This window comes from Aricia agestis, chromosome 15, assembly GCF_905147365.1.
Source record: "Aricia agestis chromosome 15, ilAriAges1.1, whole genome shotgun sequence".
NCBI classification, from domain to species: domain Eukaryota; kingdom Metazoa; phylum Arthropoda; class Insecta; order Lepidoptera; family Lycaenidae; genus Aricia; species Aricia agestis.
The window spans coordinates 11185475-11212706 of NC_056420.1; the positions used below are offsets into that span (position 1 = coordinate 11185475).

A 27232-nucleotide genomic window follows, 5' to 3' on the forward strand; every position below is an offset into this window, starting at 1 on the left:
TCACCCCTAAAACCCACCCTTAAAATTCAAAGTCGATTTTCTCCAACAACACAGTGATTGGAAATTCTAAAAAAATTCATGCTAGTATACGTCTTGTAGATTCTACATAGGATGGTAACATGTGCAATGCATTAATGAATTAGCTGCAGACAAAGTCGTGGGTAACAGCTATCTGTAATTTTATACGTGGGAGAGCCATGCTTCGGCACGGATGAGCCGGCTCGACCGGAGAAATACCACGTTCTCATAGAAAACCGGCGTGAAACAGCGCTTGTGCTGTGTTTCGCCGAGTGAGTAAGTTTACCGGAGGCCCAATCCCCTACCCTATTCCCTTCCCTACCCTCCCCTATTCCCTTCCCTCCCTTAAAAACCGGTAACGCACTTGCAGCTCTTCTGATGCTGCGAGTGTCCATGGGCGACGGAAGTTGCTTTCCATCAGGTGACCCGTTTGCTCGTTTCCCCCTTATTTTAAAAAAATATATATACTTTTTGTTATTATATATATAAATGCGAAATTTACTTTGTCTATCTGTCTGTTTGTCTCGCTTTCACGTCAAAACTTATGAACCGATTGTATTGAAATTTTTTACACAGAATGTCTAAAGCAGTGGTTCTTAACCTTTTAGCCATTTCACCAAATAGCAAAAATAGGCTGTGGCGCTTCCCACAATTCGCCTAACAATCCTACATCGCGCTATTGAAGTTTCGGAGAACGACAACTGGCAAGATATATTATACAACGTCTGAAATGACGTCAGTGGGCTTCGGACTGACCGAGCATACCACCTAGCTCGGTCGGAAGATCTTCCTTTGTGGCCTCCACGTCCAACAAGGCCAAAAATTGTGTTTTTTGTATGGGAGCCCCCCCATAAATTTTAATTTTATTCTAATATTATTATTATTAATTACTGAAGTAGACATACAATCAAGGCCTTTGTGAAAATATAATGTGCCTACCTGTTGCCATTACTGATATAAGGCAAAAAAGGCCGAATAAATCACGTTTGTTGTATGGGGGCAACCCTTAAATATTAAGGTTATTTTATTTTTAGTATTTGTTGTTATAGCGGCAATCGAATTAAGTACATAATCTGTGAACATTTTAGAAGTCTACCTATAGCGGTTCTTAAGTTACAGCCTGGAGACAGACAGACGGACGGACGGAAGAACAGACAGACAGACATCGAAGTCTTAGTAATAGGTTCCGTTTTTACACTTTGGGTACGGAACCCTAAAAATGTCAAAAACATCACAATATGATTGAAGGACGGCCGACGGCCGTCGGCCCCTTGTACCTATATTATGAAAACTATTAGGAAGTGCCATCGAACTAACACGCTGTGCCGCTTGGTTCGGGCCGTTTTCGAATTTTTGAATTTCGAATTTATGATTTGAATTCAAAATTTATGGAACTTTCCACGACTACATTCAAGCTCGACCATCTGTGACGTAACGCTTTGAGATATTTCGAGACATTGTGGTGTTTTACTTGGTTTAATTTATTAAAAATGGATAAACCAACAGCAAAAAAAAATGTCTCTCGCAGAAGTAATAGCTACACTAGTTACCGTACCGTATGTAGGGTCTATAAGTATACTAGCATGAATTTTTATAGAATTTTTAACCACTGTGTTGTGGGAGAAAATCGACTTTGAATTTTAAGGGTGGGTTTTAGGGGTGAGTCCGCAAGTTTAAAATATTACCATCGTGTGTAGGATCTTAAAATATACTAGCATGAATTTTTTTAGAATTATCAATCACTGTGGTGTGGGAGAAAATTGACTTTGAATTTTAAGGGTAAGTTTTAGGGGTGAGTCTGCAAGTTGAAAATATTACCATCGTATGTAGAATCTATAAGTGTACTAGCATGAATTTTTTTAGAATTTTCAATCACTGTGGTGTGGGAGAAAATCGACTTTGAATTTTAAGGGTAAGTTTTAGGGGTGAGTCCGCAAGTTGAAAATATTACCATCATATGTAGGATCTATAAGTATAGTAGCATGAATTTTTTTAGAATTTTCAATCACTGTGGTGTAGGAGAAAATCGACTTTGAATTTTAAGGGTGGGTTTTAGGGGTGAGTCCGCAAGTTGAAAATATTACCATCGTATGTAGGATCTATAAGTATAGTAGCATGAATTTTTTTAGAATTTTCAATCACTGTGGTGTGGGAGAAAATCGACTTTGAATTTTAAGGGTGGGTTTTAGGGGTGAGTCCGCAAGTTAAAAATATTACCATCGTATGTAGGATCTATAAGTGTACTAGCATGAATTTTTTTACAATTTTCAATCACTGTGGGGTGGAAGAAAATCGACTTGGAATTATAAGGGTGGGTTTTAGGGGTGACTATTTTTTGAATTAGAAATAACATTTGCACCCTCTAAAAGTGTCCCCTTATCTCACTATGATACATATTATATTTTGATACTCAAGATAATTTGTTTTTGTTTTGTAGCTAATTCGTTCACTTGAACGTTCGGAACTTCAGGCACATAAAAAAAACTAATGTTTTTAGGCGATAAAGGTTGAAAGACCGATTCTAGTTTATTTATGGATAGGGCCCACAGGCATGGATTGCTTAGGGCATTAAGTAGTCTTAATCCGTCACTGTGTATATGAATAAAAATAACAAACAAATTATAAAAACAACAAAGTATGATGCCAGCGCCAGACATAGCTTCACTTGTTTGAACACTTATTTGATTGCTATGTGTGGCACGAGACTTTGAATATGTGTTCAAAATTTGAACAAAGATTTGCACTTTGCCATGCGGTGTCGGTTTTTTAGCGCAAAGCATGTCTGGCAGGTATGAACTATGAACAATATGTGTCCAAATGTGCAGGGCCCCCGCTACCATATGTGCAATGTGCGCAATACACACGGGCGCCATCCTGTAGGGGCGCCAAATTGCCATCTTTAGGGGCGCCAAAATCAAGGTCCCAAAAATTTGCTTAAAGGGGCGCCAAAATCCTTTTTTTGCACACAGGCGCCAGTAGCCCTTACGGGGGCCCTGCAAATGTGTTTTCAAAGTTTTGCAAAATCTTCAAATAAGTGTTCAAACAAGTGAAGCTATGTCTGGCGCCGGCATGAAAATATGTAGGGTAAAAGACTCTACATTATCTGACTATTTTGGATACCTGACACTTGAACAGTTCCTGTTGTTTCTCTTTCCAATCTTCCAGTTCTGCGACGTATTTTTGCATCAACGCAACGCGTTCCTCTTGAGGTAAAGTAGTTTTTACTTCCACTGCAAATAAATAGAACATAATTATAGACGTTTTAGATTAGAAATACAATTAGTAGAGGAGGGGAGGGTGCTATTATTGTAGTCACTCGAGCGTCATGGATACCTAGTAGGTTTTGTACATTAGGTAAAGCTGATAAAAAAATAAGGAGAGCGTTTTTTATTTTTAGCGGTGGGTTCAGAAACTGCAGCCATTTTAACGTTTTGAAAAAGAAAATATATTCTGAAAATTGTTTATTTACGTAAATTATAAATATATTTTAGACAACAAGGACTAAATCATTTAGTTTAGACACAAAATATATATTAGTAGTACCAACAGAATTCCCACTCATGAAACCCGTTTAAAAAAATAACAACTCATGATATGATACTATAAAGTTCAAATTCCAACCGCGCAGTGCTAGGTGCCTACAATGGGGAAGTTCACTAGAAACTTTTCCGCCAGGCGGCGCTGTGTGTTTGTTACATTGGTGCCAAACGTCAAAAAAGCACTCGACGAGATTATCGTGTTTTTATAGCGGTTATACTGTCAAGACACTTTTTTGTCGTAAATACAAGTTATTCAATATGTATTCTACCTGGAGAATAGCAGAATTGAAAAGAGAACTGAAAAATAGGGGTGCCTCGCAACAAGGAAAGAAAGCCGAGCTGGTTGCAAGGTAAGTTCAATTATTTGTTTGTTACCGTTCCCCAGCCTTGAACAAACTTGCTGTGTTACGCTAGTTTTTATTACACACCTAAACTTTATAAAGAAAGCCAGCAGAATACGTTTAAAGTATTTAAAACTTATAATAATAATATAACCTCACATTTATGAATGAAGGACTAAACATTTATTCTTTATTGCAGATTAGAGGCATACGATCGTAATTTTAATTTTGAGAACATAGCTAGTAGACAAAACAGCCCAGAGCCACAGATGGAGTTACCACATGAAGGAGAATATCGAGATGTGAATAGTAACACATTACTGCCTTCTCTGACCAGACAACATATACATTTATATTTTTCAAGGTAAGATAGAATATTATGTACTTAGTCAAAATATAGGTAATACGAAAAGAAGATTATTTTTACTTGTTTCTGAACTGAGCAATAGTAGCTTCACTCAGGCTTAATGTCGTATATTTCTAGCTTTATATTACTACTTGATTCTAAATTTGCCAAAGATATAGATGACTGACTGACTTATTGAATATTATGTATTTCAGATTTAATAAGAAGACTGATGATGGATTTAGCATGTATGAAAATAGATATCTTTTGGTCTTACGATCATGTATTGTTGGAGAATGGACTTATGTTAAAGGTTTGTGTAAAGCATCCATGAAGAAACTTCAATATGAAGTCAACATAAAACTTCAACATAATGGCACAATAGAAGAGTGTGCATGTGAATGTGCCGTAGGAAGTGGCAAGGAAGCCCACTGCAAACATGTAGCTGTGGTTATGTTTGCTGTAGAGCACATGTACAGAGAAAAAATTGTGTTGTTGGATGTAGTATGCACTCAAAAGTTGCAGACATTCCATCAACCAAGGAAACTATTTACTGCATCTCCATTGAAAGCAGACAGATTGCCATCAAAGCGAAGGCTATCAAATATTATTTTTCACCCTTATGAAATGGATATTTGTAAAGAAGAATACAATGCTAAAGTGAGAAATATATGTATTGCAGATACTAGTAGTTCAATGCCACTTAAACAAAGGTATGGGCCTGCAAATCCTTTCGCTATTATTAATGACCACATTTATGTTAAAGACCCAAGGGAGACATTGTTGGAAAGTCTCCTATTGAAAAATGTCAGTTGTGAAAAAATAAAACAGATAGAATTAATGACAAGAGGACAGTCCACTAATAAAATGTGGCATGAAAAAAGACAAGACCGAATTACTGCCAGCAATTTCCACACGGTGTGCCATCTTACTGCCCACAGGCAAAGATCTTTCGCAGAACAAATGTTGACACCAAAAACACATTTTACATCACGTGCTACAAATCATGGCATAATAAATGAGCCTGTTGCTTTAAATATGTATATGGAGCTATATGGACTTGAAGTTCAAAACTGTGGCTTATTTTTGTCTGAAAAATATCCATTTTTGGGAGCTTCTCCAGATGGCCTATTAGGAGATGAAACTATCATTGAAGTCAAATGTCCCTATGCAAGCAGGAACCAAGAAATAAATGATAGAACAGTGCCTTATTTATGTAATTTAAATGGAGAATTAGGTCTTAAGAAGACATGTATATATTATTACCAAATTCAGGGACAATTATTAGTCACTAATAAAAAATTTTGTAATTTGATTATATATACATTTAAAGATATAAAGGTTATTTTTATAAGTAGAGATGAAGAATTCATAAAAAATATGCTCAAAGTGTTGATAAATTTCTATGACAATTACTTCAAAGATGCAGTATTTAATAAGTATATTTATAGAAATTATAAATAAAACATTATGTAAATCAACATTTTTTGTTTATTTACAATACCTTCCCTAAAGTTACATAGCATTATACACACAAAGAAAATTCTAGAAAGTAGTGGTACATAATAAGGATTTAAATCCGATTTTAATATCCTAAAAGTCTTACTTAGACCTATTAACCGTTCAATATGAACTCGTTGACTAGCTAAAAGTCTATCCCGTTTTACTGTTATGCCTCGTAATTGAGACTTCCCTTTTAAAAATGTGGGAATGTTTATACCAATATCTTTTGCTGCAAATATATCTTGCACATTGAATCCACGATCTGCCATAATACTGTCATTGGGTTCACATTTTTCAAGTAAATCACTTCTTTCAATCATTTGTCTGTCTGAAGTTGAGCCACCATAACCCTCAGAGCAGTAGCTAAACAAGCCCCCAGGAGTAGCACCTACCAGAAATTTTATAGTATTTTTGTTTTTATATGAACTAAATGTAGCTTGCTGAGATGTTGGGTTCTTCGGTTTTGTAATTGGTATTTCAGTTCCATCTATTATCAATCTTGTATTTGCGTAGCATTTCTTAAACTGTTGGGGCATATAATAGTCAACTAACTTTCTTTCAGGCCAAATATCAATAAGTGACCACATGTCATAATATGTAAAATTAAGCCAGGTTACAAATATATTTGACACTAATGTTTTACTTATACCAAAAAATTTTGATAGTTCGTAATCACATTTATTTCTTCTTAATTTAATTAGCATTAATAAGAATTGATCTTCTACTGATATATTAATGACTTGACTTCCCTTGTACTTCAAATTGTATGCCATAGGGCACAATGTACTTAATACTAATCTAAATTTTTTTTCGTTTTCTAAACCAGTATAAAAATGGATTGCCTGATTGTCAATCAGCAAGTCCTCAAGTACAAATATCCTGCAGAAAGTTGATGTTTGTGTTGATTGATGTTCTGTATTTTTAATAGATTCTACAGAAGGATTAATGTCTTCACCGTCTTCATCACGCATACATGAAATTACAACCTCATGAGCATAATCTTGGTCCGTTGAAATTTCAGTACAAGCATTGTCTAATAAGGGCTCATCTATTGTAGTTGATACGACAGTACTGGGTATTAAGCAACGCTTAGTATTTCTTCTTTTCAAACGTTCAGCTCGCAAAGAAGAACCGCCGGGGTCTGACGAAGTGTTCCAAGAAAATATCGTGGGTATGGCAGATTTCTTCAGAAATTTACGTTGAAGTGGAAAACCTACAAAAAAAAGCCAAATACTTACAAAATGTAAAATGGTTATGATCACTTACAATGCAATATTTAAAGAATAATAATATTATCCACATGACGACCACGAAACAAGACATTTGATACTGTATACCTATTTTATTATGTACACACCTGTTTCTTTAGAAATCGTTTCAAAATCAGTATCTTTGAAATGCTTACTGCATAACCTAGAATAATCGGATACCTTGAAGTTTACTCTTCTCAAAGCTCTTTCCCATTTTCTTCTTAGGGTGGGATTAGAAGGAAATTTGTGCGAACCTATTTCATTACATTGAAAAGCCACACACCGACCCATTATTAAAATAAAATAAAATTTCTTCGAAATATGACAGTTTTGAACGGAGTTTGACGTTTACCCTGTAACAAACTATTGGCGCCCTCTACAATGAACTATTTGACAGTTTTCTTCCCCATTATATTTGCCTACATGTACGCTCTCTTTCTATCGCGTAAGAGGCACCCTTTCTGACGAAATCAAGATTGTCACCTTTTAGAAAATAAAATAATCTTCTTTTAATTACTATATAGCTACTAATAGCATACTTTTTATACTATTAATCAAATTTTAGTAACCCAACGTACATTTTATAATAGTTTTATTTACGATTATAGTGTAGGAGCTGGTCAGGATTTTTTTACAACTTAAACATAGTAACTTGTATTTATTTAAGTGTAGTATGCGGTTTGTTTGTAACAAATTGGTTTATTTGCTATGTTTGTGTATTTTTTTTATCTTTTTTTGTATTTTAAAGTCTTAAATTACTTTATTGAAATATTTCTTTGACTTTTTTTAATTGTTTATATTTATCAGATTAATAACGCTTACGTCGCAGCGGTTAAATCAGTACGTACTACGTAGATATATGCGACAAAAAAATCTTGCGCGCGCGTCACCGCTCGCTTGTGAGTCCCTTGTGATCTGCCCCTTTAAAGGGGTACTTACAGTTCGATACCTAAACGCGCGAGTGGGACAGGCCTGGTTTAAAGCAAAATAAAATATCTGCGAAACTTAGTTATGAAAATATGAAGCTTTATTTTTTTATATTTTAAAATGTCCCTACAGGCTTATCTAACCTTTGAATCGTCAGTGCTTTATATGGAAGCTTCTTTGGGGTATACTAAACATCCCCTTTCCTAATCTGACAGATCCGACGACATTTCAATATTTAAAAAAAATAAGTACCCACCACGTGAGAAATCTGATTTCTATGCCATGATAACTAGACACATATCGGAAGCCTAGGCAAGCTTAATCTGACACGCTCGAGCTACTCCCAAAATCCCCTCTTCCCCTCCCCAACTAAATATGATGTCGCAAAATTAATGACATTCAACAGTTTTTTTTATTGGTTTATGTTTTGGAATTAGCATTTCAAAAGCATAAATAAACTCTAACAAATAAACCTCCAAAATTTTACAGTGGGCTATTATTATCAGCAGTAGGATTGAATAAACAAGAAAATACATAATAGCATAATATGTTTATCATACTGCAGTTTGGGATAGCGCGCATCACAAACTTTTTGTAAATATTTAAAAATTGACGGATATACTGACCGCTTTCATCATTTCCAACACACTTTGTTGAGTTGGTTGTGCTTCTCGTCAATTTGACCGGTTCTCTAAAACAAGATAAAATTTATCGAATAAGCATAGAGATTTTTTTTTACAAAAACTTTACGATGTGTCGTAATCGTCATCTCGTATCTACATCAAAATACCGCGATACAAAGCAAAAAGCCAACATCACGCGGTATTCCCAGGCGGTCACCCATCCAAGTACTAACCGCGCCCGACGTTGCTTAACTTCGGTGACCGGACGAGAACCGGTGTATTCAACGTGGTATGGACGTTGGCGAACGCTGAGCGCAAACGACTCTACTGATGTCGATGTTATACACTAAGCAACATAAAATATACCAACAAAAAGCCAACATCACGCGGTATTCCCAGGCGGTCACCCATCCAAGTACTAACCGCGCCCGACGTTGCTTAACTTCGGTGATCGGACGAGAACCGGTGTATTCAACGTGGTATGGACGTTGGCGAACACTGAGCGCAAACGACTCTACTAAATATGTCGATGTTATACATAGAGTATAACATCGACATATTTAGTAGAGTAACTGCAAAACTCTGGAATGAACTGTCACCAGCAGTTTTTCCGGACCGATACGACCTGCAAACCTTCAAGGAAAGAGCGTATACCCTCTTAAAAGGCCGGCAACGCACCTGCAGGTCTTCTGATGTTGCGAGTGTCCATGGGCGACGGTAGTTGCTTACCATCAGGTGACCCGTTTGCTCGTTTGCCCCCTTATTTAATAAAGAAAAAACAAAAAAACATAAAATACACCAAAAAAAAGCCAACAATGATAAAATTGCAACGGGCACATTAAAAAAAATATAAAATTTATCTGTTTGCTATGTGGTATTTAGGTGGACCTATCACACAGAGAGCGGTCACGCGCTTAAAGCTAAGTACTCACATGCAGTTTTGCTCGATAGTTTTACTCCAAATCGAGCAATAATTACTGTAACCGCAAAACTCACAGCTCGAAGGCTCGCATCGAACCGGCTCGATGGAAATAAATAAATCGATTTAGAACAAAACTATCGAGCAATACTGAATGTGTGGACGAAATCCCAAGCCGCAGGTTTTGCTCGATGTTATTGCTCGATCGAGCAAAACCGTAAGTGAGTACTTGACATAAGCGTTCAAGCGGTGAGTTTTGCGTTCTTTGTGTTGCGTTATATCGAAATACTCATACAGGGGGCGTCTGACCGCGTTAGAATGCCTTCTGTGTAACAACATAAAGAACGCAGAAACCACTTGAACTTTAACCGCGTGAACTCTTTCTGTCTGATAGGTCCCTTAGGCTGCGTTTCCACTGAAGCGGAGCGGAACTTAGCGGTGCCGAATTGACCAATCACCATGCTCGAAATCTTCGCTGTCATTCCGCTGAATTCTATGAGATTAAATTGTCAACGTGCGGCACGTGCCGACTGGACGTCAAAAAAGAGTGCTGCTGTCATGAATCACACGTCTCTTTTTACCACGCAGTGTTACTGATAGTGACATCTCTCTTGCTCAGGCCTTTGTTTCTCTATTCCGCTAGGTATATTAACTTTATATATCAGACTGAGAGTGTTGTAAGTTACAGCAATATTATATTTAAAAAAAATAACTATCTCGAAACTGTCAACATGCATTAGGCTTATATTATCTGGGCAGTTTCGTCTATTACGGCCGTTCCCAATATTTGATATATCTCTGGTTTTGCCCTACTAGAGATAGGAATAGCTCACATGAGACATCAGAGACATATATTTTATGTCAATTCAATGTTAGCTGCGATCGGTTGTTTGTCAAACCAGAGATAGATTGAATATTGGGAACAGCCGTTAGACGGTTTTGTTTCGGATATTTGTATTGCAATACTCCGTCACTTGAGACACGAGAGTGACAGACAAAGACAAAACAGACTACATCTACACAAATCAAATGAAGATGTACATAGTACAAAACATAGCACACATGCAAATAAATATTTGCTAGTTAGTATAACTACTTTTTGTTATAGGTTAGCAGTATGCCTTATTGCCACTTACTCAACAACTACAGGTTCAACTTGTATCTCCACATTTACTGGTCTGGGGACTTCTAACTTCCTGCTTGTAGTAAACGACTCGTACATCTTGCGTATCATGTCGGCTATCTCGCTCGTTTGTATCGCGTCGCCCGCAGCGTTCGTATATCTGTAATTGTGATTTTAACAGAAATTATTATTTCTTTGCAAATTTTTTTTTACGAAATAATTAAATTCGGGGCAAACGAGCAAACGGGTCACCTGATGGAAAGCAACTTCCGTCGCCCATGGACACTCGCAGCATCAGAAGAGCTGCAGGTGCGTTGCCGGCCTTTTAAGAGGGAATAGGGTAGGGATGGGAAGGGAATAGGGGAGGGTAGGGAAAGGAATAGGATAGGGGATTGGGCCTCCGGTAAACTCACTCAGCGAAACACAGCGCAAGCGCTGTTTCACACCGGTTTTCTGTGAGAACATGGTATTTCTCCGGTCTAGCCGACCCATTCGTGCCGAAGCATAGCTCTCTCACGTCTAACTAATTAAATGTAATATTATGTACACAGTACTTCCTCTTTACTAAACTTATTATTATTTACACAGTTTGTCTTCTTTACTACAAGATTCACGAAAGAAAAGGCATTGATCATACTGAATAAAAAAGCTATGATACGACATTAACCAATAGCAACGCCGCCCTGACGCAAAGGCGCAATGTCGATTCAGGCGACTTCGCAAGGTGGCATCAGGCATGCTAATAGCATATAACTCTGTAAATACCTCGATCGTGGGAATCGCAGACACAATAGCTTTTCAATTGTTATGCGGCACCCGGGTGCCGCTTAGGGATTGATGGGTTAATAATTATTGTTAGTTTTTAAGTTAAGTAGGTCTATAAGGCACTATCATAACTGCAAAAAATATAGATCTATCATAACTTAAAAGTACCCATCATTATTGGCTAGTATACTCGTGTAGACGGTCATGTTATCGCAACAAACCTGTTAGTGTTAGTATCAGATAATATATTCGTGTTGGCAGTCATGTTGTCGGCGGCTGGCAGGTGCGTGTGGCTGCCGCTTGTCCGCACGTCCGCAGCGCCGCGGTCGCTCCGCAGCTGCGTCGCACTCCGAGCTGACTTCACTGTACACTTCTGAAAAGTTTTCCAAGTTACTTTTATAATCCTTCTCGTTTATTGTACTGAACGAGAAATGTATCTTTTGCTACATGAGAATGAAAACATACTCTCATTATAAGTGAATTTTTAACTTTTTTATTCAATAGGGACCGTGCAGGAACGTGTCAAATAAATAATCAACTTTTCAGTTTCGAATTAGCGAAAGTAGTTCGCAGCATAATCGTTGCGCATAACTATTCTTTAGAGTATTCTATTATATTCGGTTTGGATTCGGTTTAACATTAAATGTAATTATTACAAAAATGTCACATAGCACCATAAGCAAAATAACTATCTAATATATTTTATTTATCTATCTTTTCAACTTCGCGTTTTTTCACGGTTCACAAAAACAATTATATAACTATGTATACAAAATTACAACATACCTGTGCAACCGCTTTCCCGGCCATATACTGTAAACTCAAGTCCACATCTATATACGGCCGGCGACTGCTCTCCGAGCCGCTGTGGACGCGCATTAGAAAACATCTCTCGTGTATCGTCAACGTCTTGTCTCGGTCACAGAACTTTGTGAAGTCGGTGACGTCATCGCTCGGTATTAGCTTACGGAGGTCCAAGCTGCAGATTCCTGAAAAATATAAATAAGGGTTGTTCAAATTACTTTTCATTGAATGACACCCTTTAATTGAATAACTAAAGGACAACTCGTCAATACGTTGCAATCGAATGGAAGATTAAACCAGATGACTGCGACATATATAAAACGATGGGCTCAAAGAAGCAACACGTATGACGTCATACGTGTACAGTCTCATAAAGGCTCCTACATCCTACAATCTTACAAAACTTCCACCGTTTGAACCGATGGTTGGTGTGCTTCTTCCCAAGACATTGCCTTGGCTCATAAGCTTGACAATAGTCTTACAGAAAATAGAAGCGCCATTTGCCTGTCATGCGTGTTGTCATCCGCATGCGGGTCTAAATATATTCCTTGTAATACTGTTGTTTCCTAATAATGTTTTTATATTCTGTTATAATATTATATTTATTTTTCAACACTTTTAATTATTTTAATAATATTTAGTTTAATTCATGGATGTATCATCTTATTATACATAATCAAAGTTCAATGTTTGTAATATTATTGTTGTTTTAACTTATAGAACTGTCATATTATGTCACTGTCAAAATATTTTGAAGTCTTGTCGTTATCTACTTCGTCTACTTTTTGTTTTGTGTATACTATGCAGTTTTATATATATATATATATTTTTTTTTACTTTTTTTTTTATGTACTTAATTAAAATTTTATTTTCTGTAAATATAATGCAATAGGTTTTATTCACAATTATAATAATATTAGAAATTGGAATAGATATTTATAATGTCCTGGATTAATAAATTTTAATTAATGTAATAATAATTGTTAGTAAGATTGAAATGAATTTAATTGTTTTTTTTTTTTTTATTTAATTATTACTTCTTAGTTATATTTTATGATTGGTGAAATATGTTTACTTAAAGTTGATTGTATATTATTGTTTTTAAATAGTGATTTGAGTTATTCATAATATTATTTAAGACTTGTGTCACTAAAAGGTTGGAACGGCTGTGAGGTCATGGAATGGGTCAAGCGGAAGTCCGGCGTTGGTTACCTGCTGGGTGTGCCAACACTGCCGAGCTTGGTCCAATTTGCGGCTAATAATTCAACGATTTTATATATATATAATGATATTTTTATGATAATAATTCAACGATTTTATATTTTTTATTCTTATTTCTTTAATTTATAATTTATGTATTTCTATAGTTTTAGCTGCAAATAAACGTTTATTCTATTCTATTCTAAATACGGGTGACAACATATCTATGAAATTATAGGATGTTGGCAACTTTCATGCGAACCGTATCCGCGCGCGGGCGATGACACGCATGATAGGAAACAGGTTCTTTCTAAATTCTTGTCACATGCTTATAATATACTACTAGAGCCTAAACTCTAAAGTCTAAACCAACACACCTATATCACTGTCCTGTGTCCGTACTGTAACGACCAAGTGCGGGCAGTCGGCTAAGTACCGCGCGAGATGCGGCAGCGACGACCGCAGCCGCAGCGACGTGCGGACATTCACCGCAGCGGCTGATCGCTTCACGGATACGCTGAAACACATAGATATATTATTAGTTATTACGGAACGAAAAGTTTTGCAGTTCCAGTATTTAAATAGAGCTTATTTCCAGTCAGGAGAAGAATAAATAATTATCCACAGAGACCTATACCCTGACCTTACTATAGTTGTAGTATATCATAAGATGATAGTAGAACGAGGGCCTGTTTCACCACTTTCTAATAAAGTGCCTAATAGGCTATTCACAACTTTTTTGACAGATTCTCCATACTTGATCTGTCAAGTTAATTGGTGGATAGACTTATCAGGAAGTGGTGAAACAGGCCCTGAATGATGTAATTTATCATCCTCTTTAGGGCTGCCATACATAACAGCGAATCGTAATGTCATTTTTATTATGAGTTTTGTCGCAGATATTTGCAATGCGATGCGAATTCGCAGTTATGTATGGGAGCCCGTAGACAGATCACAGCTTGGTCAATTTTAACATTACACAGATGTTTAGACATAGTGCAAATAATCCTTAAAATTATATTTTACTTTAAATTCTGTTTTATCTCTTGAATAAAGTATGGCTACATGTATATTAGTGATCGAAGGCTACATGTTATATATTTTTATTCCTATTAATTACTATCAGAGCAGTTAAATCTAAAAGATATACCTGTCAGTTGTGATATTGTGTGTAAAAACTGTATAAGACACTGCAACTTGAGTATCACTCTGTCTTTCACTTGATGGCAGCAACTAGAAAATAGAAATGTCATATTATAGATTATTACAATTAAGAATATTATAAAAGTGCGGTTGTTTTTTATCTTGACCCAATTCAAGTATTTTTATAGATGGAGTAACATCTCTCATTGCGACTTATCTAAATATATTGCGTTCACGTTTACACATAAGACAGAAGCAGGAAGCTTGATTGTAATATTACTAAATGAGCAAAATAGCAATATATTTTTTTTATTTTTTTTTTTAATTTTTTATTCCATTATTTTGCAACATTATGTCCTTATCCTAAAAACCGCCAAACTATTATTATATTTGACCGACTCGATATTTGATGAAAATGACATTTTCAAAAAATCATTCCTAGCTAGATCGATCGCCCCCGAAACCCCCTATATACTAAATTTCATAAAAATCGTTGGAGCCGAGATTCCGAGATTCCAATGGGGAAGGCCGGTCGAAACTTTTAGTAGATGCCGCCACCATAACTTTTACCTGTCAATGATCGTGTCAAGCAACAACAACAATTTAATTTAGTAGTTTTGCATAATTTCTGTATTAAATAAATTAAAATCATTATGTATTCGTCTTGGCGTGTAAGTGAACTAAAAGCTGAGCTAACGAAAAGAGGCGCATCGCTTAGAGGAAGAAAGGCAGAATTAGTCGAAAGGTATAACCTCAAAATATTTGATTTGCATTTTTTTTCAATAAAATTAGGTACTTATAGCCAAAAAATGAAAAAAATGTGTAGCTTTTTACAAATATTTTTAAGTTACGTAACAATATTAAGTAAATATTTAATTTGGAGCTTAAATTGTAACTTCTGTTGTTGTTATTTATTCTTATCTATTTCACCTTGTAGATTGGAACTTTACGACCGGAACTTTAATTTTGGAAGTGCAGAGAATCAGTCCGATGACGATGCAATGGAAGTTCCTGATGTTAGGACATATCGGGACATAAATGCGACTTCATTGTTACCTCATTTAACCCAAACTCACATACGACAGTATTTTTGCTTGTAAGTACGCATAACCCATGTACATAAGTACTTACAAATGTTTTTTATTACAATTCAATCAAATATTATACTTAATATACTTACTTTATACAATTTTTTAGTGATGACAAGAAAATTAAAGAAGCTAAGGCATTGTATGAGTCCCGATACCTTGTTTTGGCAAGAGTGTCAAATGTGGGGGAAAATACCTTCATCAAAGGATATTGCAAGAAAACTATGAAGCAGCTGCAGTATGAAGTGAATTTAAAGCTTCACAAAAGTGGAATACCACAGGAATCGAACTGTGAGTGCCCGGCGGGAAGTGGGACAGAAGCAAAATGCAAGCATGTTGCTGTACTGCTTCATGGAGTGGAACATATGGTGCATAATAAAATATTACTTTTACACCAAGTCTGCACCCAAAAACTTCAAGACTTTCACATGCCCAAAACACGTTTTACTTCTTCTCCCATAGCAGCTCACCAATTACCTAGAAATAAGGCAAAAAAAAGATTTTGTCCTTTCCCCATACAAAAAGTAGATAAAAATAGTTACAATAACAAAATAAGAAATCTGGTTTTAAATTTTCAAAATTCAAAAATGCCTATTAAACAGTTATATGAACCAGCGAACCCTTATGCAGTTATATCTGACCATAGATATACTGAATTTGATCCTGAAGAAGAACTATTAAAAAAACTTAATTTAAATGATATTAATGATGAAACCATAGTTGAAATTGAAGAAACAACAAGGGGACAAAAAAATTGTCCTAAATGGCTTACTGAAAGAAAGTATCGAATTACAGCAAGTAATTTTCACACAGTGTGTCATTTAAAAGATACTTCAAAAAAAAGTTACTGCCACCAAATATTAAATCAACAATTATTTACGTCTAGGGCCACGACACATGGCATTTTAAATGAAGCCATTGCACTTAATCAATATATGGCTGTTTATGATTTAAATGTAATTCCTTGTGGACTTTTCATTAGTAAAGACAAGCCATATTTAGGTGCTAGCCCCGACGGACTGTTAGGAGAAGAGACAATTATAGAGGTAAAATGCCCATTTTCCTCAAGGAATGAATTCATTACACCTGTTACTGTACCATATCTTGTAAAGGACCCTCAAAGTCAAATGCTCACATTAAAGCAGTCTAGCCCATATTACTACCAAATACAAGGCCAGCTTTATTGTACAGGTAGATTGTATTGTAATTTAATTGTTTATACTTATAAATCTTTAGAAGTAATTCATATTTCAAGAAATGACGAGTTCATTAACTCTATGTTAACAAAAGTCGATGATTTTTATAATAACTATTTTAAGGCTGCGATTTTTAATCAATTTTTATATAATGATTATGATTTAATAAAAAAACGTATTTAATTATCTTGATTATTCGAATCATAATATTCGTGACGTGGGTGGATTTTTTTTATTATTTAAAATCATTTTCCAGGTTAAAGCCATAATTTATGCAAAAAACAAACATTTCTTAATTTGTTTACCCACTACATCTTCAGTCAGTGAACCATCTACCTCATTGTGTTCGAACTGAAAACAAGTTTTGTTTCTACTAACTATACACATTTACTAGTTTAGTTATTAGTTTAGTCACAAATTGCCAAGTTTAGTTATTAGAAACAAAAACTTATTATTTAGCTATATCTATAATATATTATGTTAATTATAAAGCATCAATGTGATGAAAATGGACTAAAGCATTCTGTTATAACATAATAATAATAATATATAGCCTTTATTTCAGAATTACAGCAATGTTTATAAATACTTTGTTAGTTTTGGTAGTAGTTATCTGTTATAACATAAGATCACATAAATAAAAAAATACATTGATTTTTTACTTTTTATTATCAACAATACATTCCCTAAAATTACATAACATAAAACAAATAAAAAATATTTCTGATGCTAAAGGCACATAAAAAGAGTTTAATGATGTTTGTAAAATTTTGTATGTTTTTGTTAATCCTATCAATCTCTCAATGTGCACACGTTGCCTTGCAAGCTTCTGGTCACGTTTTAGCAAAACCCCTGGTATTTGTGATTTGCCTTTTAAAAAAGTAGGTATGTTAATAGAAATGTTTTTTATTGCAAATAGGTCTTGAACATTAAAACCCCTGTCTGCCATAATACAGTCTCCTTCTTGACACTTATCTATTAAAGGACTTCTCTCTATCATTTGACGGTCACTTGTTGCTCCACCATACCCTTGAGAACAATAGCAAAACAAACCACCTGGGGTTGAGCCTACTAAAAATTTAATAGTATTTTTGTTTTTGTATGAGCTGTAGGTAGCTCTTTGAGACAGGTGATTGCTTGGTTTGTTGATAGGTATTTCAGTAGCATCAATAATTATTCTTGTGCTACTATTTTCTTTTTTAAATAATTTTGGCATATAATAGTTCACTAAATCCCTTTCTGGCCAAATATCAATTAGGGACCACATATCATGCACAAAATGTATCCACGTTACAATTATATTAGAGACTTCTGTTTTGCTTATGTTGAACATAGTCCCTATTTCTATGTCTGGTTTATTTCTCCTTAATTTTATAAGTAACATTAAAAATTGATCTTCAATGGACACACCCACTACCTGACTCCATCTATATTTCAAATTATTAGCCATAGGCAATAGCGTGTTTAAGACCAAAATAAATTTTGAATAGTTCTCTAGACCAGTGTAAAACATAACTAATGAATCATCACTTTCTAATAAATCAGTACAAAATATTCTTAAGCTTACACTTGTTTGTGTGCCAAGAGACCTATAGGTACTACTATGAGTAGTACCGCTTTCAATTTCTGAAAAGTTGTTTGTTGCTTCTATTTCTTCTGTTGCTTCAACTTCTATACATATATCATCACACTCAGAATGAAGACTTTCAATTATATTATATTCTTGACCAGATAAACCCGAACTACACTCAGTGGAATCTGTTGTAACAGCAGTTTGATGCACTTCAAACAAGTTTTTTCTAATATTTCTATTAATAAGGCGTTGATCTCGTTGTTGAGCTTCTGCTGAGAGTGTTTTATTACTCCACGGAAAGATCGATGGTATAGCCGTCTTCTTCAGGTATCTGTGTTGATTTTTGAGACCTAAAATTATAATTTTATGTTATAAAAACATGTAAGTACATAATATATTGACTGGTGACAGCGAGTTACCCAATTTTTGTAGAATCATCCATATCTAAACAAACTAGGTACGTCTACTTATATATATATGATTTACATACAAAATATAGTTATAATAATAACATACCTGTATAAATACTTATGTTTTGGAAGTCGGAATCATGGAAATGTTTACGACATAATTTTGAATTTCTTTGGGGCTTAAAGTTTTTCCTTCTTATAGCTTTCAGCCACACCTTAGCCATACTAGGATCTTTTGGGAAATTGTGGGCACCTATTTCTTTACAAAACGGGACTTCACACATCTTAGGCATGTTATTTATTTAAAATAATTGAAAATTCCTTGAAATTTCCATACAATAAAACAAAAACAAGGTAAAAGCTATTACAGCGCCACTTTGACAGTTGCCAACCCCATTATAATTATATATATATATATATATATATATATATATATATATATATATATATATATATATATATATATATATATATATATATATATATAGACAAGAATTGCTCGTTTAAAGATATAATAAGATAAGATAATAAACTTTTTAATTATCTAGTAATTACAGTAACATATTTTTATTCTATATTATTAGATTAATTATTGTATAATAATAAAAATTGAAATTATTATTATTTAGTGAAGTAATATATATATATATATATATATATATATATATATATATATATATATATATATATATATATATATATATATATATATATATATATATATATATATATATATATATATATATATATAAAAATTGAAATTATTATTATTTAGTGAAGTTTATATATTTTATAAGTCAAGAATACATACCAAATCTATATTTTCAACTGATCCTATAACAATGCCAAGAATAAAATAATCATTTCCATCTCCAATTTGAATTAGACCTTCATCACATATGAGTTTTGGTTGGAGTTCTGGTGTTGACACTGTTCTTTTGCTCTCTCCTATGTATTCCTCTGTATTATAAGAAAACAGTCAAGTTCTATCATGGAAAATGGTGACAAACAGAAATAAAATCATAAATCATATAAGCCGACTGTGGCTGTCTTTATAAGTACTAACACATACTTGGAAGAGCCATGCTTCGGCAGGAATGGGCCGGCTCGACCGGAGAAATACCACGTTCTCACAGAAAACCGGCATGAAACAGCACTTGTGCTGTGTTTCGCCGAGTGATTACCCTATTCCCTCTTAAAAGGCCGGCAACGCACCTGCAGCTCTTCTGATGCTGCGAGTGTCCATGGGCGACGGAAGTTGCTTTCCATCAGGTGACCCGTTTGCTCGTTTGCCCCTGTTTTTCATTAAAAAAAATACTTATAAAGATCCATAATAATAATAATACTTCCCACACCAGTTTCATTGACGGTGGCCAGTTTCATTGAAACCAGACCTATAGTTACGCAGGTGTAGTTTTATAGAGCCAAAGTGTGTGCGCATTACACAAGAGCACTCTCTCTTCCTTTCACTCTCATAACCCAGTGTGACAGAAGACCGACACGACTGGCGAGAGATCAGGCGCAGGACCGATTTTTTACATGCCCATCCAACGCATGGATCATCTTACTTGTCAGACAATCAACAACCAGGTGATCAGCCTGCATTGTCCTACCCAAACTTGGAAATAACATGTTTCCAACGCGGGATTCGAACCCACAACCTCCAGAGTTGAGAGCCACGCTCTAACCACTAAACCACGGAGGCGTTAATAAAGATCCATACTAATACATAATATTTTAAATGTGATAGTAGGTCTCTGGTCTATCTGTCTGTTAAGTGTTATCTCATCACGCCGCTGAACCGAATTTGCTGAAATTTCGTATAGAGATACTTTGAATCCTGGGAAAGGACATAGTATACTTTATATCCCGGAAAATGTACGGTTCCCGCGCGATACACGAATTTTAGCGCAACGGAGTTGCGGGTGTCATGTAGGATTTTATACAATTCTTCTTTACTGTGGTAATAAAAAGTCTTACCATATGTTAGCAGCATAGGCCTCGATGATACATGATCATGTACAGATGGATATGCTGTCTCATTACAATGAAACAAACGGAGATCATTACGCTGAAAGTTAAAGAAATGCAAATTATTTTTATGTGTTATGCTTATATGGTTTATTGTTTATCCTAAATGGATATTCAAAACTTCAAAGCTGGCTATGTGGTTGCATTGAATAATTCTAAATTATCACATATGAATTGGAATAATCACTGAACTTTTCTTAATAACAAAAGTATAGAAAACTGCATAAGTATACTAGTGGTCAAACTTGTTGGTTTATTTTTTAATTTTTAAACTTACTGGTGTAGGGGTGTTTATTCTGTCCTCTACAGACAAACTCATGAGAAGCTGAGGATGACAACATTTACCCTCTGATTTGACTCCAAGCAGCCTGTGCCATGTGTGCTTTATCTGTAATTCATGTTTTTTTTTATATTTTACCCTTATAGTTTATACAATAAAACTCATTTACTACTATAGCTACTTAATAGAGATTTTAGACATAAAGTTCACATCATTATATTTTATTTGCCAAAAACTTAAGAAGCTTCTTGACTATGCACTGGTGGCCATTTACAACTTTAAAGTCTTGGTATCATTTAAAAGACTTTACTGTAGGTTATCCCAGGCATGTAGAGGTAATACAACTTATGACTGAAGTAACATAGTGGGCGTCTATGTTACTTTCTGTCATACAATAAATAGATATTTATGGTATCTGGCTGACACAATATGGAATATGATACAAGCATAGTTCAATGGAGAAATTTCTCTTCATCCTGTAACAGCTCTTTAAATAGTCATCTTTACTCACATCTACATTCCTTGAAGCTGGACATGGCTGGGCTCCTAACAAACTCAGTAACAAATATCCCACTTTCTCCTTCTTGCCTTCAGTGTGGTGAGTGAAGACCTCCACTTTTACTGGCACATTTTGAACTCTTAAACTGAAATTAATAATTATAAAATGAACAGGGCATACAGAAAATTTATTGCAGTGTCACAGTAGAGTCTAAAGAGAGCCTATAGTGGTTTGTCTCTTGCACACGAAAATTGTTTCTACGCCAACATTAAGCAAGAGAATAGCAGCTATAGGTCAGAGCCTGAATGAGTATGTATCCAATATAAACAAACTATACAAAAAATATTTGTAGAAGTTTAATCGTACTACTCGACCAAGCCAACTAGACGAATGTCAAAGCTTGCTCTCTCGCACTTATGCACGTCGCTAGCAATGCCTAAGTGCGAGATAGCATGATTTGACAGTCGTTTAGTTGGCTTGGTCGAGTAGTACCTTCGAAATCTACGTTTGTCTGCTTCCCACACAAGTTCTGCATCAAATACCGGCGCATGTCCAGGCACTACAGGATCAGTTTCTAGAATATATCCGTTCAGAGAGCCACTCACGACGAAGGGCGATTTCAAGAACCCGAAACCAAGTCCTAGAAAAATAAGAGATATATATTATAATCGATATAAATAAAAATGTATTTTCAATTGTGTTATATAACTCGATAATGCTGAACCGATTCTGATAATTTTAGTTTTAAAATAATCCTTGAAGTCCAGGGAAGGTTTTTAAGTGACACAAAGTTCACCGGGACAGCTAGTATCACTATAAAAGTGATCTAACATTTTTTTTATTAAGAGCTTACCTTCTTTAACATTTAAAACTATTTGGATTGTTGGACCTTTTAGTTCGTCCATAAGTATATCATTATATTAAACAATATACATGTAAAGCAAATAAAATAAAATGGTAAACACAATACAAACAAATTCAAAATTTCAAACCAGTCCAATTTCAAACAAAATTTCAAAACAAAGTTGACAGTTCACAATTGACATTTGACATTAGATTTTGACAGTTGACTGATTTCACACCATTTTCGCACAATGACGGTTGAAAAAAAAAAAAGAATACGTCACATCCGCCTTATATTGCCATAAGTTTTAAAGGTTTTTGGCCATAAATTATGACTGAATCGCAAATGGTCATATTTTGCGATTGGATAATATGAAATATGAATACGAATATGCCATATTACTAATTGGCCTCATTAGGCTGAGGCTTGAAATGAACGCGGCGCTGCCATTATACAGGGTGTAACAAAAATAAGTGATAATATTTTAGGGTATGTACGTGTTCCTTGTAGAGAGTTCACTGTGAAAGTAGCAGCGCTGAAAGACCAAAATTTTTTTTCACTTTTGTATGGGAAAACTCGTGACGCTCGGGCTTTTGCCCATACAAAAGATAATTTTTTTTTTCATCTTTCAGCGCTGCCACTTTCACAGTGAACTCTCTACAAGTAACAGGTACACACCCTAAAGTATTATCACTCATTTTTGTTATACCCTGTATAAAACCGAAATGGTCCCAATTTTTAGGGTTCCGTACCCAAAGGGTAAAAACGGGACTCGTACTAAGACTTCATTTTCTGTCCGTCTGTCTAGCTGCCTGTCTGTCTGTCTGTCTGTCAGTCGCCATCTCATGAACCGCTACAAGCCTACAGCTAGACTTCTGAAATTTTCACACATTGTGTATAATTACTGTTGCCGCTATAACAAAAAAAAATATATATATTAATATTAAAGAGGGGCTCCCATACAATAAACGTGATTTTTTTTGGCCTTTTTTGCTCGATATCAATAATGGCAACAGGTAGGCACTTGAAATTTTTACAAAAGCCTTAAATATACTTATGTGTACTTTCATAATTATTAATATTATTTACATAAAATGAAAATTTATTTTTGGCCTATTTTTGCTCTATAACGGTACGGAACCCTTCATGCGCGAGTCCGAATCGCACTTGGCAGATTATTCAGGATTTTAACGGCACAAATTTTTCGGCCCATATTATTTTATTTTTATAATAATTTATGTTACGATGTTATGATGCAGCTTGCAGCGTTTTTGAAAATATGCTGGACTGGAAGTTGGAACCGAAAAAAATTATAACAGAGCCAAAGAAAATGTAAACTTCGTAACAAACAGACCGAGAAAATATTTAGGTATTAGCTGTAGAGGAAGGTATTTTAGTTTTTACCCTGTGTTTTAAGTCCGTACTCCGCCGTGTATTTCACATTGTATATTACTCACTATTTAGTATTTATTACTAAATAACTAGCTAAAAGCCGAGCTTTGTGACTTTTCACGTCGTCACACCTCGTCTGACTGATGGTAACACATCTATACATTTATAAATTATAATAATATATGTACTTAAATATAAAATTACTATGTTAAAGCACAAACCAATAGGCGTGATAGTTTCACCGTAAAATGTACCACAAAATGTAAAATATGTACTTTGTGAGCATTAAAGTGTTTTATTATTATTATTACAGGTTGTGGGATACACTAGAGCAGAGGGCTAACTTCGCTGGCCATGACTGGATAAGAGCCGAGCTTTGTGTGGGCTCGCGTCGTCATACCTTGGTCCTTGACTAACTGATGATAAGTAATACAATCTACAATCTACATAATATACATAAATAAAAATTACTATATTTATTTATTTAATATTAGAAAAAAAAACTTATAAAAAATCCAGAAATATATCGATGCAATAAAAAAAATAGATCATATTAGAAAACCAACAGCTTAGAATTTTACTTAAATAGGTAGCTAAAGAATAGAAAAAAGAAAAAGCCAATGACAGGTTCTCACCATTAAATCAGCATTAAAAGGAAGTGACTAACAAGCAAACGTGATTTTTTAACACTTACAAACAAAAATCTGTGTAATTTTAAATCATAAATAAATAAAAAATAGTTTTTCCGTAAAGTGTACCACAAAATGATGTTGTGGCCTGTGGGATATACTATCTGATAAATATCTGCACATTTGTGTGCAAAAATGCAGATATTTTCATATTATTTGTAATTATGGCAATATTAAACTGACGTCACGGTCCTACTTCCGGGAAGACTTGTCGACTGTCTTTTTCTCTCTCATAAAAAATGTAAACAAACAAAAAGTTTAAGTCAAAATACTACAAAATTAAAATAATTTACAAATAATCTAGTGAAGAAGTTCTTAAAAGAATATAAGTTGAGAAGAATCAACAAAGATACTGATGAGAAAACGTCTAATATAAAACGGTAGAGGGTAGTTATTTTTTAATCACATTATTCAAATCAGATTTTCGTTCTGCCCTTTTACATTTGTTCGTTAACTTTTTGCCAAACAATTTGCGAATTATGTGTGCTCAGTTAGTTTGTGCGCGGTAGAAACTCCAATCTCTTTACTCTTTATAATCAGTTCGCATTGCACATTGCTGTGAATCAGACAACACGAGAAAGAAACGCGACTCGCGGCTCGACCGGCGCGGCGCGGCGCGTCGCAGGCGGCTGAAGTGGATCATCGGAGCGCGACGAAAAGTAATTTGTACAAAAAACTAAATTCAACTCGCTATTGCTGTGTTCGTGATGTTTTGTCTGACCGCACAATATATCGGCGGTCATTGTTGCTAGACTTTTTTTTATTCCGATTAGCAATGTGCCGGTAACGTTCAGTGTTCGAAAAACTTCGATTTAGAAGTTTGTAGAAAAGTGATTTTATAGAATTGCAGTGAAAACAAACTCTAAAAGTGGATATTCCTGAAATGGGAGTTTTTAAATGGCTGCGCCGGTAAGTACTTACCTACGTTTTCGCATTTGATACAAATTACGAATTACTTTTTAAAACTTGTTACAAAGTTACTTTTACCTACCTTCCTGCTTTTGTTCTATCTAGTATTTGAAAGTTTATAGAGACTTGTGAATTTTTATCGAAAGTAGGAACCTACTGTGCAGTGGCATAGCCAGCGTCGGTTAGGGGCACACCGTGTGCCCCTATCAAAACTTTTTTCATTAGTAAGTTAAGTTTTTTTATTTACTTTTGAGACCATGTAGTCCGCTGTCTCTATCAAAAGCTAACTAGACAGCTATGAGCTAGGTACCTTGTTTTAACTTCTACATAATAAATTAATGAACCTTTTTAGAAATACGAGCCATCAGAGCCAAGTTCATTTCTTTGCGTGTGTTTATTACAGTAAAATTTTCGTCAATCTTAATTCGTAATGTACCTACTTTTTTTGTACCAACTAAAGAAACAGTTCACAGTCGCATGATCTAGACAAGCAGGTCAATCGTCATTCATCAATCGTTAGAAGGGTCAAAAGTTGATGAGCATTATCGATAGTCGATACCATTTTTGCCGAAATCGAGCGATTCACGACGCCTCGGTAAGACGCCTTTCGCGAGCGGGACACCTTGAAACTCGAAGCAGGCGCGGCATGCACCGCCGCGGGCTGTCGGGAATGCGCAACGCATTTGACACCGGAAAAAAAAACAGCCTCCAGGGTTAGGTTAGGTTATGCTAGCCTCCTAACCTAATCTAACCCAGAAGCGATCTGTCCGCCGCGCCACTGCTGAGTACGGAACGGCATCAGTGCAGCGCGTACTGGTTTTAACAATTATGAAATGATATAAATAAGCTCCCCTGATTCCTTTTAGCTATAACTTTTCTCAACTTTAAATGGTGATATGAGGCTTTACTGGCCCCCATAATAACAAATGACATCCAAGAAAAGAGCTTTCATGAGATACCTCTGACAGTAATAATTATAGGTGGTTTGTACACTTCCTAATTCCTATACATTTTAGACGCCTCCGTGGTCTAGTGGTATAGAGCGCGGCTCTTGACTCGGAGGTCGTGGGTTGGATTCCCGCGTTGGAAACATGTTATTTCCAAGTTTGGTTAGGACAATGCAGGCTGATCACCTGATTGTCTGACAAGTAAGATGATCCATGCGTCGCATGGGCATGTAAAAAGTCGGTCCTGCGCCCGATCTCTCGCCGGTCGTATCGGTCTTCCGTCCCAGAGTGCTCTTGTGTACTGCGCACACACTTGGGCACTATAAAATTACTCCTGCGTATCTGACCTGGTTTCAATGAAACCACCGTCACCGAAACCGGTGTGGGAGCTATTATTATTATTATACATTTTTGCCCATCCTCATCCATCCATCGTTATATATTTTAGGCAAATTTTAAAAAAAGATACACAATTTCACAAAACAAGCAACATTGGGCAGCTATTTTTAGATGTAAGTAATTGCTATGACAAGAAGGCCTGAAAGTGGTACACCAGGTTTGTCGGCGACTGGGCGCATAAACATTATGATTGTTTCCTTAATTATTTGTCGATTAAGTTCTATTTCGTGTAATCAGCTTCGTGACGAATTTTAATTATTACGACGTGTGCAGTTATCCCATCGTCAACCGTGAAAACGCGTCTTTTCGTCTTCGAGATCAAGATTATTCAAATTCTGTCCTAGGTTTTCGCAAGCACGGGTCTTAAAATTAAAAACTAGATCAAAATCGGTCCACCCGTTTGGATGCTACGATGCCAAGGACAGATACACACAGACAAACAGACGTATACAGACAGAGAGACAGACACGTCAA

The 27232-nt window shown here is 35.3% G+C and overlaps 2 protein-coding genes and 2 non-coding genes across 5 annotated transcripts in view; 1 reads left to right on the forward strand and 3 right to left on the reverse strand.

Moving 5' to 3' along the window:
- The window catches only part of LOC121734399 (centrosomal protein of 120 kDa-like), a 38829-nt gene extending 16280 nt beyond the window's left edge, over positions 1 to 22549 (reverse strand). The window contains exons 1-13 of the mRNA XM_042125009.1: positions 22432 to 22549; positions 22071 to 22218; positions 21591 to 21723; positions 21077 to 21187; positions 20749 to 20839; positions 19580 to 19728; positions 14509 to 14591; positions 13736 to 13875; positions 12141 to 12343; positions 11576 to 11727; positions 10603 to 10749; positions 8551 to 8615; positions 3139 to 3248 (exon numbers count right to left, since the gene is read on the reverse strand). Of these exons, the coding sequence (XP_041980943.1) occupies positions 3139 to 3248; positions 8551 to 8615; positions 10603 to 10749; positions 11576 to 11727; positions 12141 to 12343; positions 13736 to 13875; positions 14509 to 14591; positions 19580 to 19728; positions 20749 to 20839; positions 21077 to 21187; positions 21591 to 21723; positions 22071 to 22218; positions 22432 to 22483 (1584 nt within the window). The 5' untranslated portion in view covers positions 22484 to 22549. The remainder of the gene's footprint in view (positions 1 to 3138; positions 3249 to 8550; positions 8616 to 10602; positions 10750 to 11575; positions 11728 to 12140; positions 12344 to 13735; positions 13876 to 14508; positions 14592 to 19579; positions 19729 to 20748; positions 20840 to 21076; positions 21188 to 21590; positions 21724 to 22070; positions 22219 to 22431) is intronic.
- Positions 8732 to 8850, reverse strand: LOC121734545. The gene has a single exon (XR_006036742.1). It is a non-coding gene; the product is annotated as a 5S ribosomal RNA (ribosomal RNA).
- On the reverse strand, positions 8922 to 9040 carry LOC121734520. The gene has a single exon (XR_006036720.1). It is a non-coding gene; the product is annotated as a 5S ribosomal RNA (ribosomal RNA).
- Positions 22550 to 24765: 2216 nt separating the features above from the next.
- LOC121734510 overlaps positions 24766 to 27232 on the forward strand; it is a 44918-nt gene continuing 42451 nt past the window's right edge. Inside the window, exon 1 of one of the 2 annotated variants that reach the window (XM_042125134.1) lies at positions 24766 to 24883. Coding sequence is in view for 1 of the 2 variants with exons in the window: in XM_042125133.1 (XP_041981067.1) it covers positions 25387 to 25412 (26 nt within the window). In the remaining variant the exon portion in view is untranslated. The other variant, XM_042125133.1, reaches the window with a different exon arrangement.